Raw genomic sequence first — 25,100 nt, 5'->3', positions numbered from 1 at the left:
AAAAAAAATAATTCAGGTTATTGAAAAGAAAAAAAAATCATGTTTTCTTGGAATATTGCTCACTCTAAATTGTTTTCAAGAAACAATGAGTATCTCCGAAGGCAGGTGGTATCTCTTATGGATCTCGTTATCGATAGAGTATCTGAAATTGATATTAACTCCAATCCTGAGCTTTAGATGGTAAAGATTGTATCTAGTATTTATGTTATCAATGAAGGTGGTGATCTAATTACATCTAAATTGTGCTAAATAGAAGTTTAGGCAACCAGAAGGTTTCTTGTTAAAGTACTCCAAGGTGGGTTACTTTGTAAATTAATTCAAAATGCATGCAACTACGAGATTTACAAAATCCCAGAGTGAAACTAACTTAAAAGAAACAATATTATTGACAAAATAAGATTACAATGAGCATTGAACCAGCCATTTAGTTGACAAAATAACATTACAATGAGCATTGAAGAAGCCATTTAGACCTCAACAATTGCATTTTTATTTCGATATATAAGAGTTATGAATCATTCTTTTAAATGTACAATTTTAAGATAATTTTAGGCAAATTGTACGCAAAGCTTTGTGAATCCTACAATGAAACTCTTAGGGATCAGCAACAAGAAAACGTCCATCCATCAGTTGGTTGCTCTTGAATAAAAATGTTGCTTCTTTTTAAAGCCACATTATCTACTAATAAGCTTGGAGTGTCCAAAATCTGTATCCCATCCAAATCAAGGTACCTTGGAGTTAAAATAAAACAATATAAAGCTTATACCTTTTTCTACAAACCATTTTAAACTACCAGTTTCCTCAGTTTTCAATCAAATCACTCAATATTCAAATCTCATAACAAATATGACAAACTCTAAATACAAGAAACTTCAACTACGGGAAAATAGATTGAGATTGAGATACTTCAATCATTTGGAGACCACTAATCTTCAGACAAAAATCTAAACTTCGGGCAATCAAAAATAGCATTTTTTTTTTAGGATATTTGGTATGGGAAAATCATTTTAACAAAATGCTAATTGTAATGTTAATTTGTTGGAAAATCCCCAAGACATGTTGGCTTTTGTGGGTAGGGTGATCCACCAAAACATTGTTTTTGGTAGTATGTCAGTGTTACTGATAGGTATAAGTATGTTTGTGTTTAAAATAAAGAATAATTCATAACCCAAGTTATTGGGTTTGCAACGTAATACTAAATGATAGTAATAAGTGTTATTAATTGTGTAATGTCCCTACTTAGTACCTTGGAAAGAATACAAATAGTTGGTGAACTAAGACAAGACAAATTACCTTCTTACTTAATACATTTAAAAATTCCCTATAAAATACCCTGCAGAAAACATTCAGATTATTATATTCATTTGGCATATTGAATTTGAATTCTTATAATTGTCTTTCATTATAAATATTTTTTTGTTGCAGATTAATGTTTTGGAAATGGAGTAATGATTGGGTTGATTATCATAATCCCTCCATTAGACTACGGGAGTTTCCTCCCTATAGCCTCCATCATGTAATCACATTTATATTACCTTTCACAACTTATTACTATTTTCCATTCCTTAATCTACATTTACATATTCCTAGTATTCCATAACATATATTCCGAAAACTATCCATTAACATATATTCGTGAATATCCATTATCATATATTCACAATTATAATAACTATTCCTAACCATTCATTAATATGTATTTATTACATATATCTACACCTATTCATTAACATATGCTTACACCTATTCATTAACATATTTACACATATTCATTAACATATAAAAAACCATTCATTATCATATATGTTAAAGTATTCATTACTTATATTCAGAAACATATATATTAAATATGCATTTAATTATAATCATTAACATATACATTAAAATATTCATTTATTAACATGTATATTAAATATTTATTCATTAACATATAAATTACAATATTCATTACTTACCTGTTCGTAAACTGCAGCAGTGGTTTCTATTTCTACCCTTGCCGTTCGCAGTCTGCTCCTTTCCCAGACTTCCTTCTAAACTCTTTTCCCTGTCCACCTCTCTTTTCTCCTTATCCTTGCGCTGACCCCCCTTTTTATATATCCCGTGGGAGGGGAAAGGTTGCATCTCTCGAATGTCTAAGAGACATGTCACTTCCTAATTGCATCTCTCCATAAAATGGCAGATCAGTTTGTTATGAAAATCGTATCCCTTTATGCTTAATGATTATTTGCTACCCTTGTCTAATCGTTGTCATTAGATCGCACATGTTCATCATAATCGCTGCTTAGCCTTAGTTGTCTCTTAATTGCTGCCATCCATAATCATTCAAATCACCTACGTTTAGTCGCTGTCTTATGAATGGTTGTGACTAATCATTTGATTAGTAAACTTCTTCCTTAAGGCAATAATAGTGATGATCGATCTTCTTGTTCCTCTATTAGTTTGCTAATAAGCAATGGGCAACGAAGGATGATCAATCTGCTTTGCTGACTGTTAATACATCGACACCAAGTTTATTTGATCGATGCTTATCATCTGATTAGTATGCCAATTGATCTTTTTTGACGATGATACCATTCGACTTTGCTCATGGTAAATGATTCTCAATCAAGCTCTTTCTGCGATCATCTCATCACAGCGATATTACTGATGGATGCTTACGATGTCTTCATCATCTTCATTGGTCTGATAGAGATATCGAAGAAGACTTGCCCTCATGATCAATGCTACGAGTCTTTATATAATGTTATATCTTCAGCATACTTCCTTAACTTTAACATCATGATTGTTGCAATGTTGGTATCGATATGAATGCGAGACGTTCCAGTTACGCTAGCCAACTCTTGTATTTAATAAATAAATAAATAAATATTTAATAATTTTCAAATAATTATTCATTGATAAATATTATATTAAATAATAATAATTATTGTTTCATTTATGCTATATATAACGATCAAGGAGGGGACATGACACTTGTTAGGAAGGCGGCAATTTCTACCTTCAATAATATGAAACAAGTTCATCATGGGTCAATCTCCTACAAGAGTTACGTATGTTAAGATTAAGGGAAGGAACAATTCCAATAAGTGAATGTGTAATGTCCCTAATCGTCGTCTTTCAACCTTAGAGGAAAAACGTGAAGTCTCATAAATGAGACGATTTTTTAATATTATTAGATGTTATTTAATAAATGTTTTAATTATCGTATTTATTTAATCACAATAATCCAATGTCTAAAGAGGGGTTATGACAAATTGGGTAGTCAATTTGTTAGGTAGTTGCAAAGTTGGTTCTCAGGAAATACAAGAATGTTTTTAAAAGCCATTCCAAACATTGCAATCAATAATCCTACAAAATAGAAGACCCTTGCTTTTGCATATCATATATCTCTATTATTTGAGTATAGTTTCTTCAATTCTTTCTTTCTTTGATCCTACAAGCAATAACAAAACTTCAAAGAAACCATAACGGAAGTGGGTAAAAAGAATTTTGTTTACTACATTTCAATTGTTTATTTTGTTTTGTTTTGTAGATGAAGGTAGGCTTTATATGCGGATTACAGAGATGTTTTCATCCACTTAGAAGAGGAAATTTTGAATCCTGCAGTGGCGTTCTAAATTCCTGTCTACATGATTGACCGCTTATGATATTAGCAGTTGCTCTACTTTTGAGCCACTTGCCCCACTTCATACAGTTATTGAGATAGTGCACACGCTAGATAAGTTACGGAAATGCCATTGAGAAAGTATATATATATATATTCTCTTAGCCATGAATTAGCTTTCGGTACTGTTCATTTGGAGTGATCAATTTTTTGTTCCCTAATCCAGTGACAGATCCAGACAAAAGGATTTTCTCTATGTCGAGTAAAGAAATGCAGTCCAGCAAAGCTTTAAAGCACTCAGCTTCTTTACTTTATATTCAATCTTGCCACATTATGCAGTTACACATTGCACATTCCCACACCGGAAGAAGAAAATTTGATTTGATTTCGCAATTCGACAATTGTGCCACTTTGTTTTGGTAATTTTCCTAATGATGAAGTGAGTAATTTTTTGACATGTTGAACATCAATGAATGACATTACTGTGAAATAAGATATCGAGCACATAACACTTTGTTTTATTTCTGTTATAGTTGCTACTGACGTTGGAAAACTTGTTTGACTTTATTCCAGCTTAATTTGATAATATTTATCTGTTTAATGCTTGCTCACAACGAAAAGCCATATTACTTTGTAGCTACAATAGGTTTCTTAGTTTTCATGCCGACATGGTTAAACAATGTATTACCTTCTCTTGTTTCCAGAGGAGTCTTCGAACCAGATTCAGGATAATTAACTTGCAAGTGTATAAGCCTTTCAGGTCTATATATATATATATATATATATATATATATATATAGAGAGAGAGAGAGAGAGAGAGAGAGAGAGTAGCCTACATGCATATTATTCGAACATACTTATAAATCCATAGTCTCCCAATGAAATTTGATCTGGATTCGAGTATCATTCCAGAGGACAAAACACTATAGAGGTAGTCTGTATTGATATGCACAAGCAAGAATCAATGTCCTTACACACACAACCATAGTGTAAATGTGAACAAACAGAAATCGGAAAGCAGGACCAAGAAAGTACAAGAAATTTAGACCCATAATTAAGAATTGCATTATCTGAGACATTTGTACAGTGATTTATGTGAAAACTGTGAAAGGATTTATACAAGTCTACAACTCTTAGCATTGAAGGCTGAACAACTTTGGATATTTGTATCTATAAATAAATTTCCACTTCTAGGAGAGACGTGGGAAGATGGAATGGTTCAACATCCATCATTGGAGACTCTTGGTGGCACCCTTTAGGCATTTGCACAAGGGCATTTGGTGTTGGTTCAAACACTAGCCTCGACATTGACTGAAGATCAATGCTATAACCTTCTGAATTCAAACAGCTGCCTAAATAGAAAAGCAATGTTGAGGCAATGTTTTCATTTATTGATATGACAATTCACTGTGTTTCGCATTTATGTTTACCAAGTTACTTACACTTGAACACTGCTATCCTTTAAAATTTATTTGTATTTTTCTTTTGTATACAGGAATTTGGGAAGGAGTAATCTATAGTAGTGGTATCAAAATCAAAAAAAAAAAAAAAATCTGACCTGCATCATTATAAATGACAATCAGAAACCAGATATTGGAGTTTAAAGTGTTAACTTGTGATTGATGTATTTCATTATTGCCAAATGTAGGCAGTGTTCTATATCATGGTTCGCCACAAAGCTCTTATATGATACTTTCCAGTTTCCAATGATATGGTTCCCATATTATGAATCTTCCATGGAATCTATTTATATGTATTTGTTTTTATGGGACCACAAAGTGTCTCACCAGTTTGTTGAGATGAATATTGTGTTTTATGTTGTCATGAAGTTTCGGTTGTAATATCAAATGAAAAAGATTGCTCAGAGGCAAGGAAGAGGACAATATTTTACTAAAATAAGAAAACAAATCGTTGTGCTTTCTTATCCGTTTATCTTTTGAAAAATTATTTTGCATTTTCCTATATGAGTCCTGATCAAGACAACTTGCATAGACTAAATTTATTTGCTTTTATTTTCCCAAATAAACCACTCACATATAGACATGACGGAAGAGGGCTATACATAGCTCTACAAATGACCAAAACAAGCATCATTAATTCATTTAAAGGTGAATATACCTTTAACGCAAGCTCCTCAAAGCAATTTTCTACATTGATGCAATTTTTGGCACTGCATTCAAGATAGATGCAACCATGTTCCCTTGCAAACTGAATACCCTCTTGCTTACTTACCACCCTCTCTTGGACCTGTCACATAAGTCATATTACATATTGGAAATTTGAGTGCTGAAATTGAAAATGACATGTCACACTATTTTAGAAAAAAATGTAAATGTAGATCAAACTTACCAACACGATGAACTTTATTCTTTACCCAGTAATATTATACTGAAAACTAAATGTTATATACATGTGTGCAAAAATATTTCATATCAAATGGCCTATTAACATTAGTAAATTAAAACATTTAATCAAATAAGGTCATATAAAACAAAACTCGCATGCCATGATGCATAGTACCTGTATTACCAACAATTTTAAAGTATCACACAATTATGGTACAAAAGATTTCAAAATATGTAAAAACATAAACAATCAAAGTTAGGATTCAATATACTATAGTCTTTAAACATCAAATGTGAAATGTGCCAACTCTTAACTCAGATTTTAAACGCATAATGCATTCAGGATGACATTATCTATTTACAGAATTGGATTTGTATGGTTATGTAAGTTTGGGCACTGATACTGACCACGCCCATGACTTATATGAAGGAAAATCCATAAAATAATAATAGATGAATTTACATTACTAATCTATAAGCTATGTTTAACATGTAATGGCAATGAAATAAAAAAAGTGGAAGAAGCACTACACATTCAATAGATAAAGGGGAGACAACACAAAGATCTTGTATTCAACAGCTTCAACTCCCTGAACCATTCCTTGACCTACAAGTTAAGGGTCATTTAACCATGTAGACATGTACTCTAGGGTTGGCAAGGGCTTGTCTAGTGCATGTGGACCCCAATGTAACAATGTGCATTATGCAGTGTTCAGTACTCTGCAAATTTGGAATTGTTTTACCTTGCATAATTCACAATGTAGTAGAGGTGCAAATATGCCTTTGAAAATGTTGACCCAGACCTAAGGTACTTGTGCTGCAGAGATCATTCACTTTTTCTTGAAAACCGTGGGCCTCATTTCATGGGTAGCCAATTGAGGTAATTGTAAGTTGGAGCTACAAATAAGTCTACCACTTCACAAGATCCAAATCCGACAGATATTGGTGTAATTTAACTATTGTGTACAAGGTAGTAAATAAATAAAAATGTGGGTGCATATGCTTTGTAAGTCATCTTGCTAATCAATTAGAATAAAAATATTTACCCCACATCCATGGGATGGTAGTCGTTGTCTTTAGCAACACTACATTCTACAGGCTTCACAAGTGTAAAAAATCAATCTTGAATATTTTAATTGGAGGTCCGACTCATTGAGAGGCCTGCCCCCTCATAGTGGCTATTGTATGGTGTTGTCCTATCTCAAGTATTTGTACTTTTCTAAATATAATGGAGCATTTATATTATTTTATGTGAGCTTCATAACAATTTTACTTTAAAAGACTGAAGCAAAGGTGGTGTGCAGAGCTTGAGAAATTTAATATTAAAGATTGGATGCATTTTTAAGTGTGAACAAAATCTTAGACAAATGCATTTTCACTAACTTCCAAATCTATGTTGTGAGAACCATATCACAATGGTTTAATCTTATGATGAGGACTTGGAAAAACTCCTAGAAGTGCAAGCAAAGTCACTAAGAAGAAAAGTAGATGATATCCAACGTCAATCATTATGTGTTTTGTAGGTTGTATTGTTGGTAGGTCAAAATCTATAGAATTTGTTGATGTTATTGAACGTGTTAAGAGGAATTTCTCCTCTTTTCCAATTCTTGGCCTTTGTACTAGATTTTGGTATAGGAGTGTGATAAGCAATGTCAAGAGTGTTTACACATTATCTAGAAATAGAATTACTTATGTACAACTAATTGGTTTATACATTCATGTTTGATTCATATGAGAATTTAATAGTAGATTTCAAAAGATATAACAATTATTTCATTATTCATTTTATGCTTCAATGCTTTTATACAAAAATAGGGAAGGGAATGATTATCCAACAACACAATCCTTTTTCTCAACTACAAAGGAAATATATGAGCTTGCCGATAGTTGCACAGAATTCCAACTATCAGTAACTACAGAAAACTAATTCAGCTGATGACACATAACAATTCTCACTGACTAACTGAAATTACAACATAACAAATAACTAATATACATTTTATGCTATCCACATCAACCCACAAAAGAAAATTTTATCTTCCAGATGTAGTTAGTGTACAATGACTATTATTATGTTTTGATAATATAACTATTCAAATGTATATTATTTGTTTGTCTACTTTTGAGTTGTTATAAGAGTTTGCTAGTCAACAATTGTGTTTCTCTTGGCAACCATCGGTTACTTTAAATAGATTTTGTATCGTCAAGGAAAACAAGATGATCCAATACAATTCAGTCTAATCCTTGGCCGACCATCTTTGGTCTACTTTAGTAATAATTTCACGTGCAAATAAAGATATACTTACCCCTCTATCTATGTTAGGTTCCTTTTTCTAAAAATAGATAAGAGGTAATTCACCAAGTTAACTGTTGGAGATCAGGTATCCGGTATGCTGCTTGACTCATGTCAGGAAGTTGTTGGGCATCGACCTTCGGCAATACCCTCCAACATATTCCAAGGAGGCATCAGTGGTTGGCAATCAAGGGACCTATACCGCCTAACACATGCCAAGAAATCATCAACTATGAAGGATCGAGAGCTTAACACATCCCAAGGATCTGTTGGAAGTCAAAAGGAAGGAGGAACTCTGAACCTCTGACAAGAAAAATTTGTAGGGCCTATAAGGCCAACCTATCATATACCATGGAGGATTCTAATGTAGGCCTTGGTGCCATTTCAGGTATAGGTCAATTATTTTGATCTTTGTGTAGGAAGCCTATAAAACTAAGAAAACATTTCAATGGTAGGTATCCATGATGTTAATGCATTCTCGGGGCACGTTGTGTTCAAGTGTTCTTTGGATGAAAACCTATAGGATGCTGGAATCAGAGGATGAAAACCCTTTGGTTCTTGGGAGCATTCTCAGTCCAGTCCATTGGTGCTTCAAGGATCTCCCAAAAAGTTTAGCGAGTCAGTGTGAACATTGTTTAGCAATGTTGTGTGTTGTTGTTGTAATGATTGTCATAATAATCTCTTTTTTTGTAGAAATTATACCATAGTCAATATATGTTACTGCTGGAGTTTGAATCAATTGTGTAACTTTATTTCTGCTGTTTGAGTAAATTAATTACTGTTGATGTAATTTGGTGAAGATTGTGTTTTTGCTATTTGGCGAATATTGTTTTTGTGTTCCAAACTATTGTTTTCATTGAAAAATCTACTAAGGGAATTTACAGTGGTATCAAAGCACCTTTCTTGCCATTCTATGAGTGTGTGGTGATGTAGGTGCATGAAAGCAAGCGATAGGGAAATCAAGTACTTTCTAAGGGAAAAGTGAAAACAGGCAACTATGGGTGATAGAAATGAGGAAGCCAACTTCAGGGAGTTCATTAAGATTGAAAACAAAGACTTGCCCAAAGAATTTCAATCTACCTTGAAGGAGTCTAGCAGAGATGGTAAGGACATTGAAAGAGATGTAACAACAATGGGCTATTGGGAACAACTGAGACAAAATGAAGTAAATTAGCGAATTCAACTATCCCAAACTCGAGGACATTCATAGCCATTTTTTAGAGAGAGATGAGACAAAACTCGTTAAAGAACAACTATCACGGCCATGGAAAAAGACTGAACTGACGAGTATCATGTTGAATATAATGCCCTAGATCCAACCAAGCGTCAAGTCATATCTTTTGTTGAGTATTATGAGTTGAAGACAAGAAATGGGCATAGAAGGTGAAGCAATGAGGAACAGCCCTATAAGGGCATTCAACATTGTTTGGGGAAAATCAACATAACCAAATACGATGCATAAGGCAATTATTCTATCAAGGTACGGTTGCATAAGTTGGATACATATTTCTCCTTGAACCCTATTTTTTGAGGAAGAGACCATTAAGTTTGCCACTTAACACCTAGAAGGTGTGGCTCATGAGTGGTCCTACCATGGCATGGTGACCCAAGGACATGGTTCAATTACTACCCTAGGGGAGGAGTTCAGCCAAAGATTGTTGGAGAATTTTGACAAGAAGGATCTAGAGATTCACTTTAGGGAGCTAGCAAAATTGAAGCTAGAGGGTATAGTTGAGCACTATGTCATAGAATTTCAGAGGCTATTAGTGATGGTTCTAGATGTGACAGAAAGGAGACTCATATTTATTTTTGTAGAGGTCCTGTCTAATTCACTAAGGATTTGGTAAGAGCATTTGATCTGCATTCCTTGCAAGAATCCATCAAAGATCCCTAAGTTTGGAGGATTCAGTTGCCAAAATCAAACTCTACACCAAGAATGCACCACCAATACGGCATTAGAAGAATCTTCATAAGAATCTACCTCAACCTAAGGCATTACCTCCAAAATCACGCAAAATGGAAGGGACAAAGAATGATCTCGGAGGAAGAAGTAGTGTTTTTCTTGCAAAGAGCCATGGACTCCTAAATATGGATGCTTGGGTAAGGGGCAAATACAGTACATTTAAGTAGTGTCAAATAAAGACTTAAAGTCAAAGAATGAACCAAAGGTATTTGAATATTTTCTCGATCATTTTGTTGAACAACACACAATCACAAGCGAAGCTATGCATGCTGCTCTCTATAGCCCCAAAATATCTTCCCTTCATGGTTTAAGTAGTGCTAGCCGGACAAAGGATGACTGTCCTCATCGATAGTGGGGCTAAGCACAACTTTATCGACGATTTTTTGTGATGAAGAGAGGATTGAAGGCAAAAGAATTTGATCATTCTCACAGTAGCTAATGGATCCACCATTCCATGCACTTGAGTAATTGAGCAACTCAATATCACTCTGGGAGACCATAAGGAATCTGATGAATCTTATGTGATTGGTTTGGGAGATACTAATATGATCTTGGGAGTACAATAATTGCAGTCTCTAGGAGATTATTTGCAAAGCTACCAAACTATGGAACTAAAGATCATGAAAGATGGAAAGACGATTGTCCTTAAAGTGATCTCCAATGGAGAGACTCTTCCATAAAGGCCAGCTAGCCTAAGAAAAAAATTGTTTGATTCATCCCACAAAGTCCCCATCAGGCAGAAAGGTATTCATCATGTTGATATTCTAAAAAATTCTAGTCAAACAATGTGTAGTTTTTAGCAACATGCCTCTAAGACTACCACCAGATAGAGGATTTTAACATACTATAAAGAGGACATAAACCTATTATCCCTAAACCATGCCGCCATCCAAGAGGATATAAAAAGGGGATAGAGAAGGCTATCAAAGAACTTCTTGTTATGGGATTCATAAGACCTAACTTCAGTCCATTTGCATCTTCTCTAGTTCTTGTGTAAAAATAAGGATTGCATTATGAGCATGTGTATTGACTAAGAGACTTGAAAAAGAAGACCATCAAGAATACATAACCTATTCCAAGGATAGATGAGCTCATAGATGAATTGCATTGAGCTGTGTACTCCAAGATTGATCTAAGATTAGGATACCATCAAATCCACATGAGGGGAAAAGATGTTGACAATATAGCCTTCCGACATCATCATAGACACACTGAGTTTTTGGTCATCCCTTTCAGAGTCACTAATGCTCCAAGTACATTCCAATCATACATGAACCAAACATTCAATAAGAAGCTTAGAAAAAAATTCTGGTTTTCTTTGATGACATATTGATCTACAACAAGAATTGGAAGGAACATTTGAAAGTTGAAACACCTAGACACAATGTTGGGCATTTTGGAGCAGCAAACTTTCTATGCTATTTTTTGCAAATATGAGTTTGGATTTTCTGAGCTTCTATACTTGGGTCATATCAAAAGCTCTAAGGGTGTTCAGATAGATCAACAGAAGATTCAAGCGACCCTTTGATTGTCCTCCACATACCAATTGAACTCAATTGAAATTGGATGTGTTGTTATTATAGTAGATTCATGAAGGGATTCTCTCAATTGGTTGCATGCTTGATTAATCTAACAAAGTAGGAAGCTTTTGTATGGTCTGACGATACTCAAAAAACTTTTGACAAGCCAAAGGAGGTAATGAGCTCAATAGTTTCCATTCTTGGTTTTTCATTACCCTTTATTGTTGAATGTGATTGTTTTGGAGAAGCTATTGGAGCTGTCCTCAATCAAAATGGACATCCAATAGCTTTCAAGAGCAAAAACTTAAGCAGTTTAGATAAGGGATATTCCATCTATGACAAGGAGATGTTGGCAATTATGCATGCACTAGAAAATTTAGATAGTACCTTGTGAAAAATTTATGGTGAAGACTGCACATAATAGATTGAAGTTCTTACATCCAAAAACTTTGAATGATTGCCAACAAAAATGGGTAAGCGAGCTGCAATCTTATGATTTCAAAATAGAATATGTGAAGGGCAAGAGGAATGTGGCAATTGATGCACTCTCTAGGACACCTACTCTATGCTCACTATCTGTCCTTTCTACCAACTGGAAGGTTTCCATTATTTCCAAGTAAGTCAAGAATAAATTTGCAGTTGACATCCTTGATGATAATTTCTTACAAAAGTATTCTTTCTCAATACAAGATATTTCTCTCCCTTTCTAGAATCCTTTGTAATCTATTATTACCCTCTTGAACGATGAATAATTATGGAACAAACCCACACTTTGATATCTCTGCAAATTACCTATTAGTTATTAGATTATAAATAGCTTTTCACATTCTACAATACCACATATGTAACTAAAATTTGAGCACATGAAGCGTTTAGCCACCTCCTCTTAACCAATTTCCTCAAACAATCGCAAATGGGACTATTTATGAACCATTATTTATTTAAGAGTGAAAATTACGATATCAAACTCTAAAAATCTAGGAACGAGATTGAATATAAAAGGAACAACTTCAATGGTTATTGTTGTCACAAAAGTTTGCACCCTTGCTAAGCTATCAATTTAGCAACCTTGTGAAACATAAAAACAATCTCAAAGTGTGGGACCTTGCATAAAGGGTTGAATCTCTGGAGAGGGCCGATTTCCTTCTCAATCCAGGTACAGGTGTTGAACCAACTCAAAATCCAAATTCTGCTTCTAAACCTACTCTAATAGCTTGTTGGAGACAAAGGAAGAAGAAAATGCAGAAAATGGAAGGGGGTGATGAACCAAGATAAGAGATATTCCTGTACCTACCCCTAAATGACACAAAGAATCAATTGAAATACCCTAGAGATGCACAAACTTCAGTTACATAAATGAGCCCAACGCATGTATGGAGGTTAGAATTTGCTAAATGTCAAAGGGGAGAAAGTTTCCCACAAGTCACAACCAGAAAACAAGTTAACATAGTATATGTGAGAGAAAGCCACAAAACACACACTTATTATGAAGGTAAGAAAATATACACAACACGCATAAGTCGAAGAGAGGCAAGAATGATGATTTCAATTCATTCTCAAGCCAATGGCCAAACTTACAATTGCAAGAATGCAAGAAATATGCAATATTTTAAAAGAAGTGAAAGAGCTGAAAGTAGTTCAAGGCAACAAGGAGAGATCCCTTTACGATGAGGCTTAAGAGCCTATATATAGAAAACTAGTTGTAGAGAAGAGACCAATGGTCAAAGAGGGTAAACCTTGACCCTGACGTACACAAAGGAATGTCAATCCAGGAAGATATGGTAGTGTACTGATCTGACATGATTCTGCATGCAAGCAACCTAGCCATACCCTGACAAGGCAATCCGAAGAAAAAAAGTTCTTCTAGAAGGTGGATTGTCTGGCATTCCAAAGTCAGAGCATGAAGGCCATCAAGTACCATAAATAAGCATGGCCTTGGACTCCACTTGATAGCAATCCTGCAAAACCTATAAATGCGCCCCTACAACTCCATGAATGAAAGTAGACAAGTCGCAGGAGTTGGTGGACCATTGAGAGCCTTGAGTGTTGATCACGCCATTTGGAAGTGTTGTAGCCACCGAAGGTCGGACATTGAGCCTTCAAGAAAATGTTACAAAGGGCAAGGAGTCAGGAACCTCGGAGTCCAAAGGGATGAGAGGGAGGAGACAAGAAGACTCCGGGTTTTGGGGTTTGGGGAGACAAGATACCTCTTCCCAAAAGGCAAGGGGTAGACTGGTTCCCTGAATCCTGAAATCCAGAAGGAAAGGGAAGTCTAGATTTCAGGGTTCAAGGAGACAAGATACCTCTTCCCAAAAGGAAAGGGGTAGACCGATTCCTCGGATCCCGAAATCCGAAAGGAAAGGGAAGTTTGGGTTTCATGGGTTGGGGAGACAGGATACCTCTTCCCAAAAGAGAAGGGGTTGTAATATCCCCCTTAATATTTTTCAGCTTATTTCCAGTTACAATCACAACAAGATTCACCCGTTAAGGTTAGAGTAATCAAACTTGCGCATAACGGAAATGCTGAAAGTAACCCTTTCACTTTTTGATCATCAAAAAGCCCAGTATGGGAGGGTGAGAGCATACGGTGTAAAGAGGATTGTTAGCTCAAATAACTACTGGAAATGAAATCTTAAATACAATACTAGTCGACAAGCTAGCCCCTTCCACTTATCCAGCGGGTGTAAGAATTTCTACAGCAGTATACCGATGCAACTAGCCAATTAGAAAATTACAACTGAAAGAACAACAATCACTTGACCGCTTATGCAGCGGCAGGACTAGAAATGAATAGCAATCAACTCAACCGCTTATTCAGCAGGAGGACTGTGTTACAATAGATAAGAAGGTGGTAGGCCAGCCTCTTCCAATTATGTAGTGGGACAAATGTTGGCATTATTGGCATTAAGTTGTCATTGATGTCAAACTGGTTTGGCAAGGTCACCGGTAAGTAAGAAGTGGTGACCGGTACAAGAAGAGAAAGACATATGATGGTAATGCACATGTGAGTGAGCAGACAGAAGGAAGGCTATTGGTACAAATGAATTGTGTTATCTGTCGGTAAGGCAAGCTTACCAGTAAGGCACAAACCGGGATGAAGGTCGGTTGCTTGTTTGTGATGAAGAGGCAAAATGCTAAAAGAATCACAACAACACTCGGTGAACAGAACAAAGAGGTTGGCATGAAGACATACCGAAAGGTAAGATGACTTATCACGAGGATGTGCTACCGGTACAAAGGATGTTTGTTGGCCATACCGGTAAGGTGAACTAAGCCGGTAGTCAACCTAGGTCGACAAAGAATGTCAAACCGACATAGAAATCCACGCAGAGGTGGATGTCGACAAACATAACAACTGGATGCCAAGTGGTGATATGCACAGGTCAATGAAGTGTGCATTGACGTAACATGTCAGCAAGAAGATCGACTTTTATGAAGAACCCGCAAGTCACAGAGGATGCTAGAGGATTGTGGCTCGAGGAAGGCAAGCTGGCAAAGCGACTGAACTGATTCTGCAAGAAGATTTGATCTTCGTACCCGTTTGCTGAAGGAAACAACAAAGCCATTAATGGTGTATGACAGAGAAAAGCAGAAAAGCATGGTGCAGATCTCCAGATTTAGAAAACGCACATTGGAATGCGAAGCTTTGTTGGTGTTGATCGATGTCATGAAGATCATATCCCTGGAAAAGCAGATCGAATCAAATCGGATTTGGTTCAAGTTGGAGAAGGCAAAACCTAACACGGCATTGTTGAATGCGGTTTTAGGCGAGAATCCAAGATTATAAATAGATGAGCTCGAGATAGAAATGATTGATGCTTGATGTGAAGAAGGAGAGTGAAGAGAGCTTGAGCGTAGAGAAGGATCATCTTCCTTAGAATTTACTCTAAGAAAGTTGCAGAGTGAGTTAGTAGGCAAACCGGTGAGAGGGTTTAACCGACAGTGATAGAGTATCGGTAAACTGTTGCAGGTCTAACAGTTGAGCTAACAAGTAAGGTGTGATCGATCAAGAAGGCATCCAAGTGTGACTAAGTGTGTTGTGAGGCTGAGAGAGAAGAAGAGAAGGTTTTTAACCGGCATAAATCTATTTGATCAAGTGTTGCAGAATTCATTTGCAACCAGAAGCTATAACTATATCAAAATTGTATTTCAATATACATCACCAAGTTGGAGCTTGGTGTAGGGGTAGGTGCTCCTTGGGTTGGTGCCCTAAATCTTTGTAATTCATTGTTTCACTTGTGAGGCTGGATTGGAGCAATAGTCTCCAGCAACATTTCTCATCGAGGTTTTTCCCATATTGGGTTTTCCTCGTACATCTGGTGTTGTGGGTTGCATTTGTGTGTTTGTCTCTATTGGTATCCTCATTTTTCTTACCGGTTTGACTGTTTAGTGCTTAGGATAATAACGGTTTTCAAAGGTTGTTTTAAAAAGAAAAGAATTTAGGAACCACTGATTCACCCCTCTCAGTGGTACAATGTGTTCAACAATTGGTATCAGAGCCTAGGTTCTCGATTGATTAAAGCTTGGGTAGATTCTAGACTAAGAACACAATGGCAAGAAATGAGTCTGCTTCCTCAAAAGCCTCCATGTTTGATGGATCCAACTATGCCTTTTGGAGCAAAAGAATAGGGACCTATATTTCCTCCCTTGGTTTTGATGTGTGGATGTCTACCAAGAATGGGTATGCTATCCCTAGTGTTCCTCCCACTGATCTGGATGCCAAGAAGGAGTGTGAGAACAATACAAAGGCCAAACATGCTATCTTGAGCAGGTTGTCTGATAATGAGTTTGTCAAGGTCATGCACTGTGCATTCGCCAAGGAGACTTGGGATAAAATGTAGAGGTTATTTGAAGGAGATGCAAAAGTCAAAGAGGCCAAGCTACAAGCACTAAGAGGTCAACTTGAAGGCATCAAGATGAAGGATGAAGAAAAGATTGCAGACTACCTTCATAGATTTGATGAAACCATGAACACCATCAAAGGACTTGGAGAAGAAATTGCAAATGAGATTCTTGTCAAGAAGGTACCCAGATCTCTCACACCTAAGTATGATACTAAGGTTTCTGCCATAGAAGAAGCCAAGGATCTGGAGATCTTCACAATGGATGAGCTATTTGGCTCACTAACAGCCTATGAAATGAGAACAACCGGTGATGCATCCTTAAGGAAAGAGGCAGCGTTCAACTCCACCCAGAAGGGCAAAGAAGTAGCTACTCATATAAGATCCAATGAAGACTCTGATGCAAAGGTAGCAAACTTTGTCAAAAAGCTCAAAAGAGGATCCCACAAGTATAAATGAAAGCTACCACTCAAATGTTTCAACTGTGGTAAAGTTGGACACTTTGCTACAAAATGTCCTTATAATGAAACCGGTGGAGATGAGTTAAGAGGTTTTAGCAGATCTGTTGGTAAAGATAAAGAAAGAAATGTCTACCGGCAAGGAAGAAGAGGCTATCGGAAGCAGAACAACCTCTATACTATTGAGGATGATGCCACAGATGAAGAAAGTGCATTAGAAGATGACCACCATGAGAATGGCAGAGAAGTTAATCTCTTTATGGCACTTGATGAACCAATTGGTGAAGATGAGGAAGAAGAAGACATTGAGGCTGAAGTAGATGTAGAAGGTGAGCTTATAAGTGCTCTTGAGGAGCTGAGTAAAACAAGAAGAGAACTCAATAAGATCAAGCTTGCTGCGGTAGATGAACAAGGTCTCTTGAAGGAATCCCTGGATGACTCCAATCAAGTTATATCTGACTTGAAACTGCAGTTGGAAGAAGCCAAGAGGATATGTGAAGTTACATCCTCTGATCTGATGAAGAAAGAAAAGGAGCATCAAGATCTGGAAGCATAAATAGTGAGGCTCAGAAAGGATCTTGAATAAAGTAAAGAAGAAATAAAAGTGAGAAGCAAATATGAAGGCAACAGTGAAACCTTAGACAAGATGTTGAGCAAACAGAAGCAATCCAAAGATACCGGTGGCTTAGGATTTGAAGAAGGTCAAAGTTCAAATAGCAAAGACACATCTAGTAAGGAGATACAGCTCACCTCTTCCAATGAAGGTGAAGAAAACAAGACGTTCATAGTAAGCAAGGATACATGTAAGAAGACATATGCAGATGCTGTTAGAAACCACCACACAAACCAGTATACACAATTAATGAAACGGAGGCCACACTCAATGTACCGACATGCAAATCTAAGGAGAAATGCAAGAGTTGACCATGAAGGATTCACCAGAGTCAACAACATGAAGGGAAGACCCCTGATGAGGCAGTCGTTTGCCGGACCAAGGCAACCTAACCGGTATGTTTCAAACTTTCATGGTTACTATTACCGGTGTAACAAATTTGGGCCTGACTGTAGATTAACCAATAAGCCCACTATGAGTTATGAAAGTAGAAATTCTTTTAATGCACTGTGGGATATGAATGTTGTTTGTTATTAGTGCAATGGATTTGGTCATAAGAGTTTTGAATGTAGGAAGAATAAACCGGTGTCCTACAATAATTTCAAAGATTTATCTTTAAATGAAAATATGAAATGCTATAGCTATCAAGAGTTTGGACATATAGCAAAGTTTTGTAAAAATAGGAAGATCAAGCAGAAGAAGACAGATCCTGATCAAGAACCGATAGTTGAACCGGAGCACAAAATAGTAGTTAACAAGAAGGAAACCAAACCAGTATGGATTGAGAAAGAAAAAGAAAAGGCAGAATCAAGTCTGATAGTGCAGAATGCTTTGCGTGTTGAAAGGAAAAATCTATGGGTTGTAAATAGTGGTTGTTCCAACCACATGACCGATGATAAAAGGAAATTTATCAAGCTTGAAGACTGGAATGGTGGTTCAGTAAGATTCGGAGATAACTCATCCATCAAAATAAAGGGAAAAGGTACTCTAAATATTGATGGAAAATTGAAGGCACGTGATGTATATTATGTGGAAGGCCTAAAGCACAATCTGTTGAGTGTGAGTCGGATGTGTGACAAAGGCTATAAATTCACCTTTGACTCAATCGGCTGCCAAATAAAGAAAGAGAGTACCGGTCAGGTTGTGGCAGAAGGAAAGAGAACAGATGGTAATGTTTAAAATTTGAAGGAATGCTATGAGTCCCAATGCATGTTGGGACAGGTTGATGAAAGCTAGCTATGGCATTGAAGATTAGGCCACATAAACTTTGATAACTTAGTTGCAGTAAGCAAAATGGGGTGTGTAAGAAATATTCCACCCATCATCAAACCAGTAAGCACATTTTGTGATGAATGTGTGAAAGGGAGCAGACTAAGGTGAGCTTTAGGACAAAAGAGCACAACACCTCAAGACCACTTGAGATTGTACATACAGATCCGTGTGGTCCAACTAGGACAAGAGCTCTTACCAGTGAAAGATATTTTATGTTCTTTATTGATGATTATTCAAGAATGACATGGGTCACTTTCCTGCAAGATAAGTCACAAGCATTTGACAGATTCAAGATCTTTAGGAAGATGGTGGATAAGGAAAGTGGGTGTAAGCTAAAACGTCTAAGATCAGACAGGGGTGGAGAGTTCACATCAAATGAGTTTGAAGATTATTGTGAAAGACATGGAATTAGAAGGCAGTACTTAGCCCCTAGGACACCACAACAAAATGGTATGGTAGAAAGGAAGAACAGGGCAGTCAAGGAGATAGCCAGAACCATGTTAAATGAGGCTAGTCTGCAAAACATATATTGGAAGGAAGTTGTTCATACTACTGCATATACCTTAAACCAAGTTCAACTAAGAACAAACAACAAAATGACACCTTATGAGTTGTGGTATGACCGAAAGTCATCAGTAAAATACTTCAAGGTATTTGGAAGTAAGTGTTTTATGAAGAGAGATATGGGTGGTCTAGGTAGTTTTGACTCCAGGAGTGATGAAGGAATCTTCCTTGGTTACTCATCTAATAGCAAGGCCTACAAATGCTACAACAAAAGACTAAGAAGAGTCATTGAGAGTGTGCATGTAAGAGTTGATGAGGATATGCACAAAAGAAGTCAATCACAAGTGAACCGGTATGATGATTTTGGTGATGAAAGTGAAGAAGCTCCATCAGACAATGAGCCAGAAGAAGCATCCAAAAAGTCTCCCAACCGGTATGTGCAGATGAACCACCCAGAAGAGCAGATTCTAGGAAATAAGAATGATGGTGTACAGACTAGGAGAAGACTTGCACGAAATGATGAACAAGTCAACTTCTGCCTCATGACTAAAGTAGAACCTAAAACATTCAATGAGGCCTGCGAAAGACAGGAATAGATGGATGCCATGGAAGAAGAAGTGCAGCAGATTGAGAAGAACAAGACTTGGGAATTAGTCCCTAGACGAGAAGACAAGAACATTATTGGCACTAAATGGGTCTACCGGAATAAGATGAATGAAGAAGGTAAAAATGTTAGGCATAAAGCTAGACTTGTGTGCAAAGGATACTCTCAAGTAGAGGGCATTGACTTTGAAGAAACATTTGCACTGGTAGCTAGATAAGAAGCAATTAGAATGTTTCTAACTTTTTCTGCCTACAAGGGTTATAAAGTATATCAAATGGATGTAAAATCTACCTTCCTAAATGGAAATTTGGAAGAAGTGTACATGGAGCAACCGGAAGGGTTTCTGCTACATGATAATGAAACCTTTGTGTGCCGGTTGAAGAAGGCCCTGTATGGTTTAAAGCAAGCTCCTAGAGCATGGTATTCAAGATTAGATCAGTACCTGAAGGAGCAAGGATTCAAAAAGGGGAGTGTTGACAGCAATCTATACATAAAGAAAGATGGAAACCACATAATCATTGTGGTTGTGTATGTAGATGACATTATTTTTGGAGGAAATAAGGACACCCTTTGCAAAGAATTTGCTAATCAGATGCAGTCAGAATTTGAGATGTCAATGCTTGGTGAATTGACATACTTCCTTGGTTTGCAGATATTACAACAAGATAAGGGAATCTTTATCTCACAGACCAAGTATGAAAAGGATATGTTGAAGAAATTTGAAATGGAGGATTGCAAACCGATAAGTACTCCCATGGTGATCGGAAGTAAATTAAGCAAGAATGATGAATCACCGGTGGTGGATCAGGCATTGTATAGATCCATGATAGGCAGTCTATTGTATCTAACTGCTTCTAGAACCAGATATAGTACAGGCAGTGTGCATGGTGGCCAAATTTCAAGATGCACCTAAGCAGTCACATATGAATGTTGTAAGCAAAATATTTAGGTACCTCCAAGGAACACTCAGTTATGGATTGTGGTACCCTAAACAAAGGAAATTCATCTTGGAAGCATACACTAATGCTGATTGGGCAAGTTGCATTGATGACCGGAAGAGCACAAGTGGTGGTGCATTCTTCCTAGGTGATCGGTTGGTCTCATGGCATAGCAAGAAGCAAGATTCAGTCTCCCTATCAACTGCTGAAGCAAAATACATTGTAGCAGCTATGTGCTTCTCTCCGGTGCTTTGGATGAAACAAACCCTCAAGGACATACAGGTGGACATTATTGATCCTATTCTCATCCGGTGTGATAATTTGAGTGCTATCAGCATATCAAAGAATCCGATGATGCATTCCAGAACAAAGCATATAGCCATCAAGTATCATTTTCTCAGAGAGAAGGTTGAAGGACAGGAAGTAATGATGGACTATGTCCCTACCGGAGAACAAGTAGCAGACATCTTCACCAAACCATTGCCAATAAGCAATTTTGAGTACCTAAGACACAAGTTGGGAGTTGTGTCATCTACCTTCTGCACTTGAGATAGGAAGGATTTATATGGTTTAGGGGGAGTTCATAGCAGCATCTATAACTCTTGAACCACATCTCAGTACCGGCTGCAATCACTGCTAGCAGCCAAAGGGGGAGCTAGGTATGGATCAAAGGGGGAGTATATAGTACCCTTTGTCATTGTCTCAAAGGGGGAGAAATCTACTAGTATGAAGTGTCTTGTAGTAAGTTGACATCAATGCCAAAGGGGGAGATTGTTGGCATTGTTGGCATTAAGTTGTCATTGATATCAAACTGGTTTGGCAAGGTCACCGGTAAGTAAGAAGTGGTGACCGGTACAAGAAGAGCAAGACATGATGGCAATGCACATGTGAGTGAGAAGACAAATTGAAGGCTACCAGTACACATTAATTGTGTTATCTGCCGGTAAAGAAGGCTTACCGGTAAGGCACAAACCGGGATGAAGGTCAATTGCTTGTATGTGATGAAGAGGCGAAATGCTAAAAGAATCACAACACTTGGTGAGCAAAATAGAGAGGTTGGCATGACGACATATCGGAAGGTAAGATGACTTATCATGAGGATGTGTTGCCGATACAGAGGATGTTTGTTGGTCATACCGATAAGGTGAAGAGAGCTTGAGCGCAGAGAAGAATCATCTTCCTTAGAATTTATTCTAAGAAAGTTGCAGAGTGAGTTAGCAGGCAAACCGGTGAGAGGGTTTAACTGGTAGTGATAGAGTACCGGTAAACTATTGCAGATCTAACAGTTGAGCTAACAAGTAAGATGTGATTGGTCAACAAGGCATCCAAGTGTGACTAAGTGTGTTGTGAGGCTGAGAGAGAAGAAGATAACATTTTTAACCAGCAGAAATCTATTTGATCAAATGTTGCAGAACTCATTTCCAACCAGAGGCTATAACCGTATCAAAATTGTATTTCTATATACATCACCAAGTTGGAGCTTGGTGCAGGGGTTGGTGCACCTTGGGTTGTGTTGTGACGTTTTCACACATCGCCCCATTGCAAATGGGGACCCTTGCTTTTTTTGCTTTTTAGGGTTTTTTTTTTTTGGTCTTTTAGGGTTTTGTTAGCTAGCCTTTGCATTTTGAGTGTCGCCCAGGTGATCACATGGATAAGCAAGTCCGGCTTGAATGATGTCTTGATTCTGAAATTTGGCTAAGTCTGGAATGTCCTGAAATTTGGGCTAAGTTTGAAAGTCTTGATCTTGAAATTTGGCTAAGTCTGGAATGTCCTGATCCTGAATTTGACTAAGTCTGGAAACTGAAAAACCTCAAAAAACTAGATTTTGCAATATAACTCCTGGAGGTCTGAAACCACTCTCAAACATCCTGAAAGTATATATGGAATATAACTTAAAGTATAAGAAAGAAGAAAGATAGAAGGAAATGTCACTTATACTCCATTAAAATTGTCCTGATAGAGAGTTCGAAAAGTCAAATTTCGCTCCTGACCTTCACTGAGGATCCAGAGCGAAAAACACTCCTGTCCCTCTCCAAGGGTCCAAGGCGAATCGCTCATGTCCCTCACCAAGGGTCCAGAGCGAAAAAGCTTAGTGGAGTCATTCCTGACCTTGTTTGGACAAATTGAGACATCAAAGGCATGATGGAGGACAAAATGAACGTGATAGAGCATCCAGACTTGATTAAGGACGATGAAATGATGGAGTATTTGTCTAGAAAGGTAAATTCGCTCCTGTCCCTCACCAAGGGACCAGAGCGATTTTATTCATATACACATTTTTAGACCTTGTTTGGACTCGAACTTTTATTCATGGCGTGTAAAGAGATGATATTTTCCTCAGCGAAGGAAATTTGAAGTGAAAAGTAAAAAGATTTGGCCTTGAGAGCAAAAATCGCTCCTGTCCCTCACTGAAGGACCGGAGCTTGAATTCCAATTTCGCATTATCCTTGCAAGATTTAAGTGGTTTCGCGATTTGAGGAGGTCAAGGGAAGTATGTTTTGCCCGTTGAATATAACTTAAGTACGCCACAATGAAGAAAATCGGCCTAAGTAACAAGTTCGCCCCTGTCCCTCTCCAAGGGACCAAGGTGACTGGCTAGGGCGCTCCTGTCCCTCTCCAAGGGACCAGAGCGATTTTCCCTCAAGACAAGATTCGGGCAAGAGAAAAACAAGTTTTACGTTTGAGGTGGGTGAAGGAAGACGCAATCGATCCGTTGAAGATAATTTTCGAAGCTAGCAAAGGACGAATTGGCTTGTAATTGCAAAAGTGCTCCCGTCCCTCACTGAAGGACCGGAGCTTGAATTTCAAATTTGCACTGTTCTTGCAGGATCAAGACAATTTTATGATTTGAAGAGACCAAGGAAAACATGATTTATCCATTGAATATAATTTGGAAGGCTAACAAAGGACGGATAAGCTTGGATTTGCAAAATAGCTCCTGTCCCTCACCAAGGGACCAGGGCGAAAATGCTTTAAAGTGTACTCATTTCAAAGATCGAATAAATTGAACTCAAAATTCTAAGTAAAAATGCCATCTTGGACGTCAAAAATGAGGTCTTGGACGTAAAAAAAAAAGAAGTGTGAGGTCTAGAATGAGATCGCTCCTGTCCCTCACCAAGGGACCAGAGCGATCTTGTTAATAGCCATTATTTTTCATGATTGGGCGCCAAATATCCTTCAAATTACATTAAATGCCAGATTCGATAAAACCTTGAAATATTTTTGGCATTTAATAAAAGCGCATGGTATTTCATAATTAATTTTGAGCCTAAAAATATCGAATTTTTTAATTATAAAGGCATTTAAAATTAATTATTATTATTTTAAAAAAATAAAATAAAATTGGAGCGCTTGGGGTATTATTTAATGTTTTTATCAAGTCGGCCTCTTCTTTTATTAATTTTTATTTATCTTTTGGCCTATTTTTCCAAGTCGGCCCATGGAAATAAAATGGTGAGCGCTCTATATATTTGAGGCATGTTTTTCATTATTCAAATCATTCACTCATCATTTCAAGTGCGATTTGGAAGAGCAATTTGAGGAGCGAATTTCTACCAGGAGTGGGGACTAAGAAGGGTGAAATTCATCTTGAAGGCTATTGGAGAGGCGTATTTCTTGCTAGATTGGAGGATAAATTCCAGATGTTTTGAAGGTATTTGAAGGCGAATTTCCAGATCTTGAAGAAGCTAGTGGAAGATGGAGTTCTTTTCCAAGCTAAAGGGGGCGCATTTTGCTAAAGGGAGTCTTGATCTACATTTTGCCTAGCGAATCCTCCTATTTTTGCATCATTTTTTAGAATTAATTCCCAAGTGGAGGTATGGCGTAATCACCTTGGCACCATTTTTGAAGATTTAAATTTTGCTTTGAAAATCCTAAATTAGGAAATGATAACTCAAGATTTATCATGAGGTTTCCTAAATTAAAATCTTGAATCTTCCTTTTAAAGTTTAATTTTTAGATTTCAAGATATATTACTAATTTTGAAATGTTGTGTAGGTATCAAGATGGCGACTCCAAGCTCGAAAGATCTACAAGTCGGAAGACTCTCCTCAAGGACGATCAAGCAAGGACAAGGACGATCAAGCGAGGACAAGGACGACCTTCTTCGATCCAGCCTAGCATTGACAAGGACGGCCTTCTTTGGA

The 25,100-nt window shown here is 37.1% G+C and overlaps 1 protein-coding gene across 2 annotated transcripts in view; it reads right to left on the bottom strand.

Annotated features, from left to right (window-relative positions):
* Positions 1 to 357: 357 nt before the first annotated feature.
* Positions 358 to 25,100, bottom strand: part of LOC131036187 (ras-related protein RABC1) — a 153,665-nt gene continuing 128,922 nt past the window's right edge. For both annotated transcript variants that reach the window (XM_057968011.2, XM_057968010.2), the window contains 2 exons: positions 5,723 to 5,851; positions 358 to 706 (listed from right to left, as the gene is read on the bottom strand). In XM_057968011.2, coding sequence (XP_057823994.2) covers positions 602 to 706; positions 5,723 to 5,851 — 234 coding nt within the window. In that variant the 3' untranslated portion in view covers positions 358 to 601. The remainder of the gene's footprint in view (positions 707 to 5,722; positions 5,852 to 25,100) is intronic.

The sequence above is a fragment of the Cryptomeria japonica genome, chromosome 4, assembly GCF_030272615.1.
Source record: "Cryptomeria japonica chromosome 4, Sugi_1.0, whole genome shotgun sequence".
NCBI classification, from domain to species: domain Eukaryota; kingdom Viridiplantae; phylum Streptophyta; class Pinopsida; order Cupressales; family Cupressaceae; genus Cryptomeria; species Cryptomeria japonica.
Note: the sequence above shows the minus strand (reverse complement) of the source record. Positions and strands in the feature narration are given on the sequence as shown.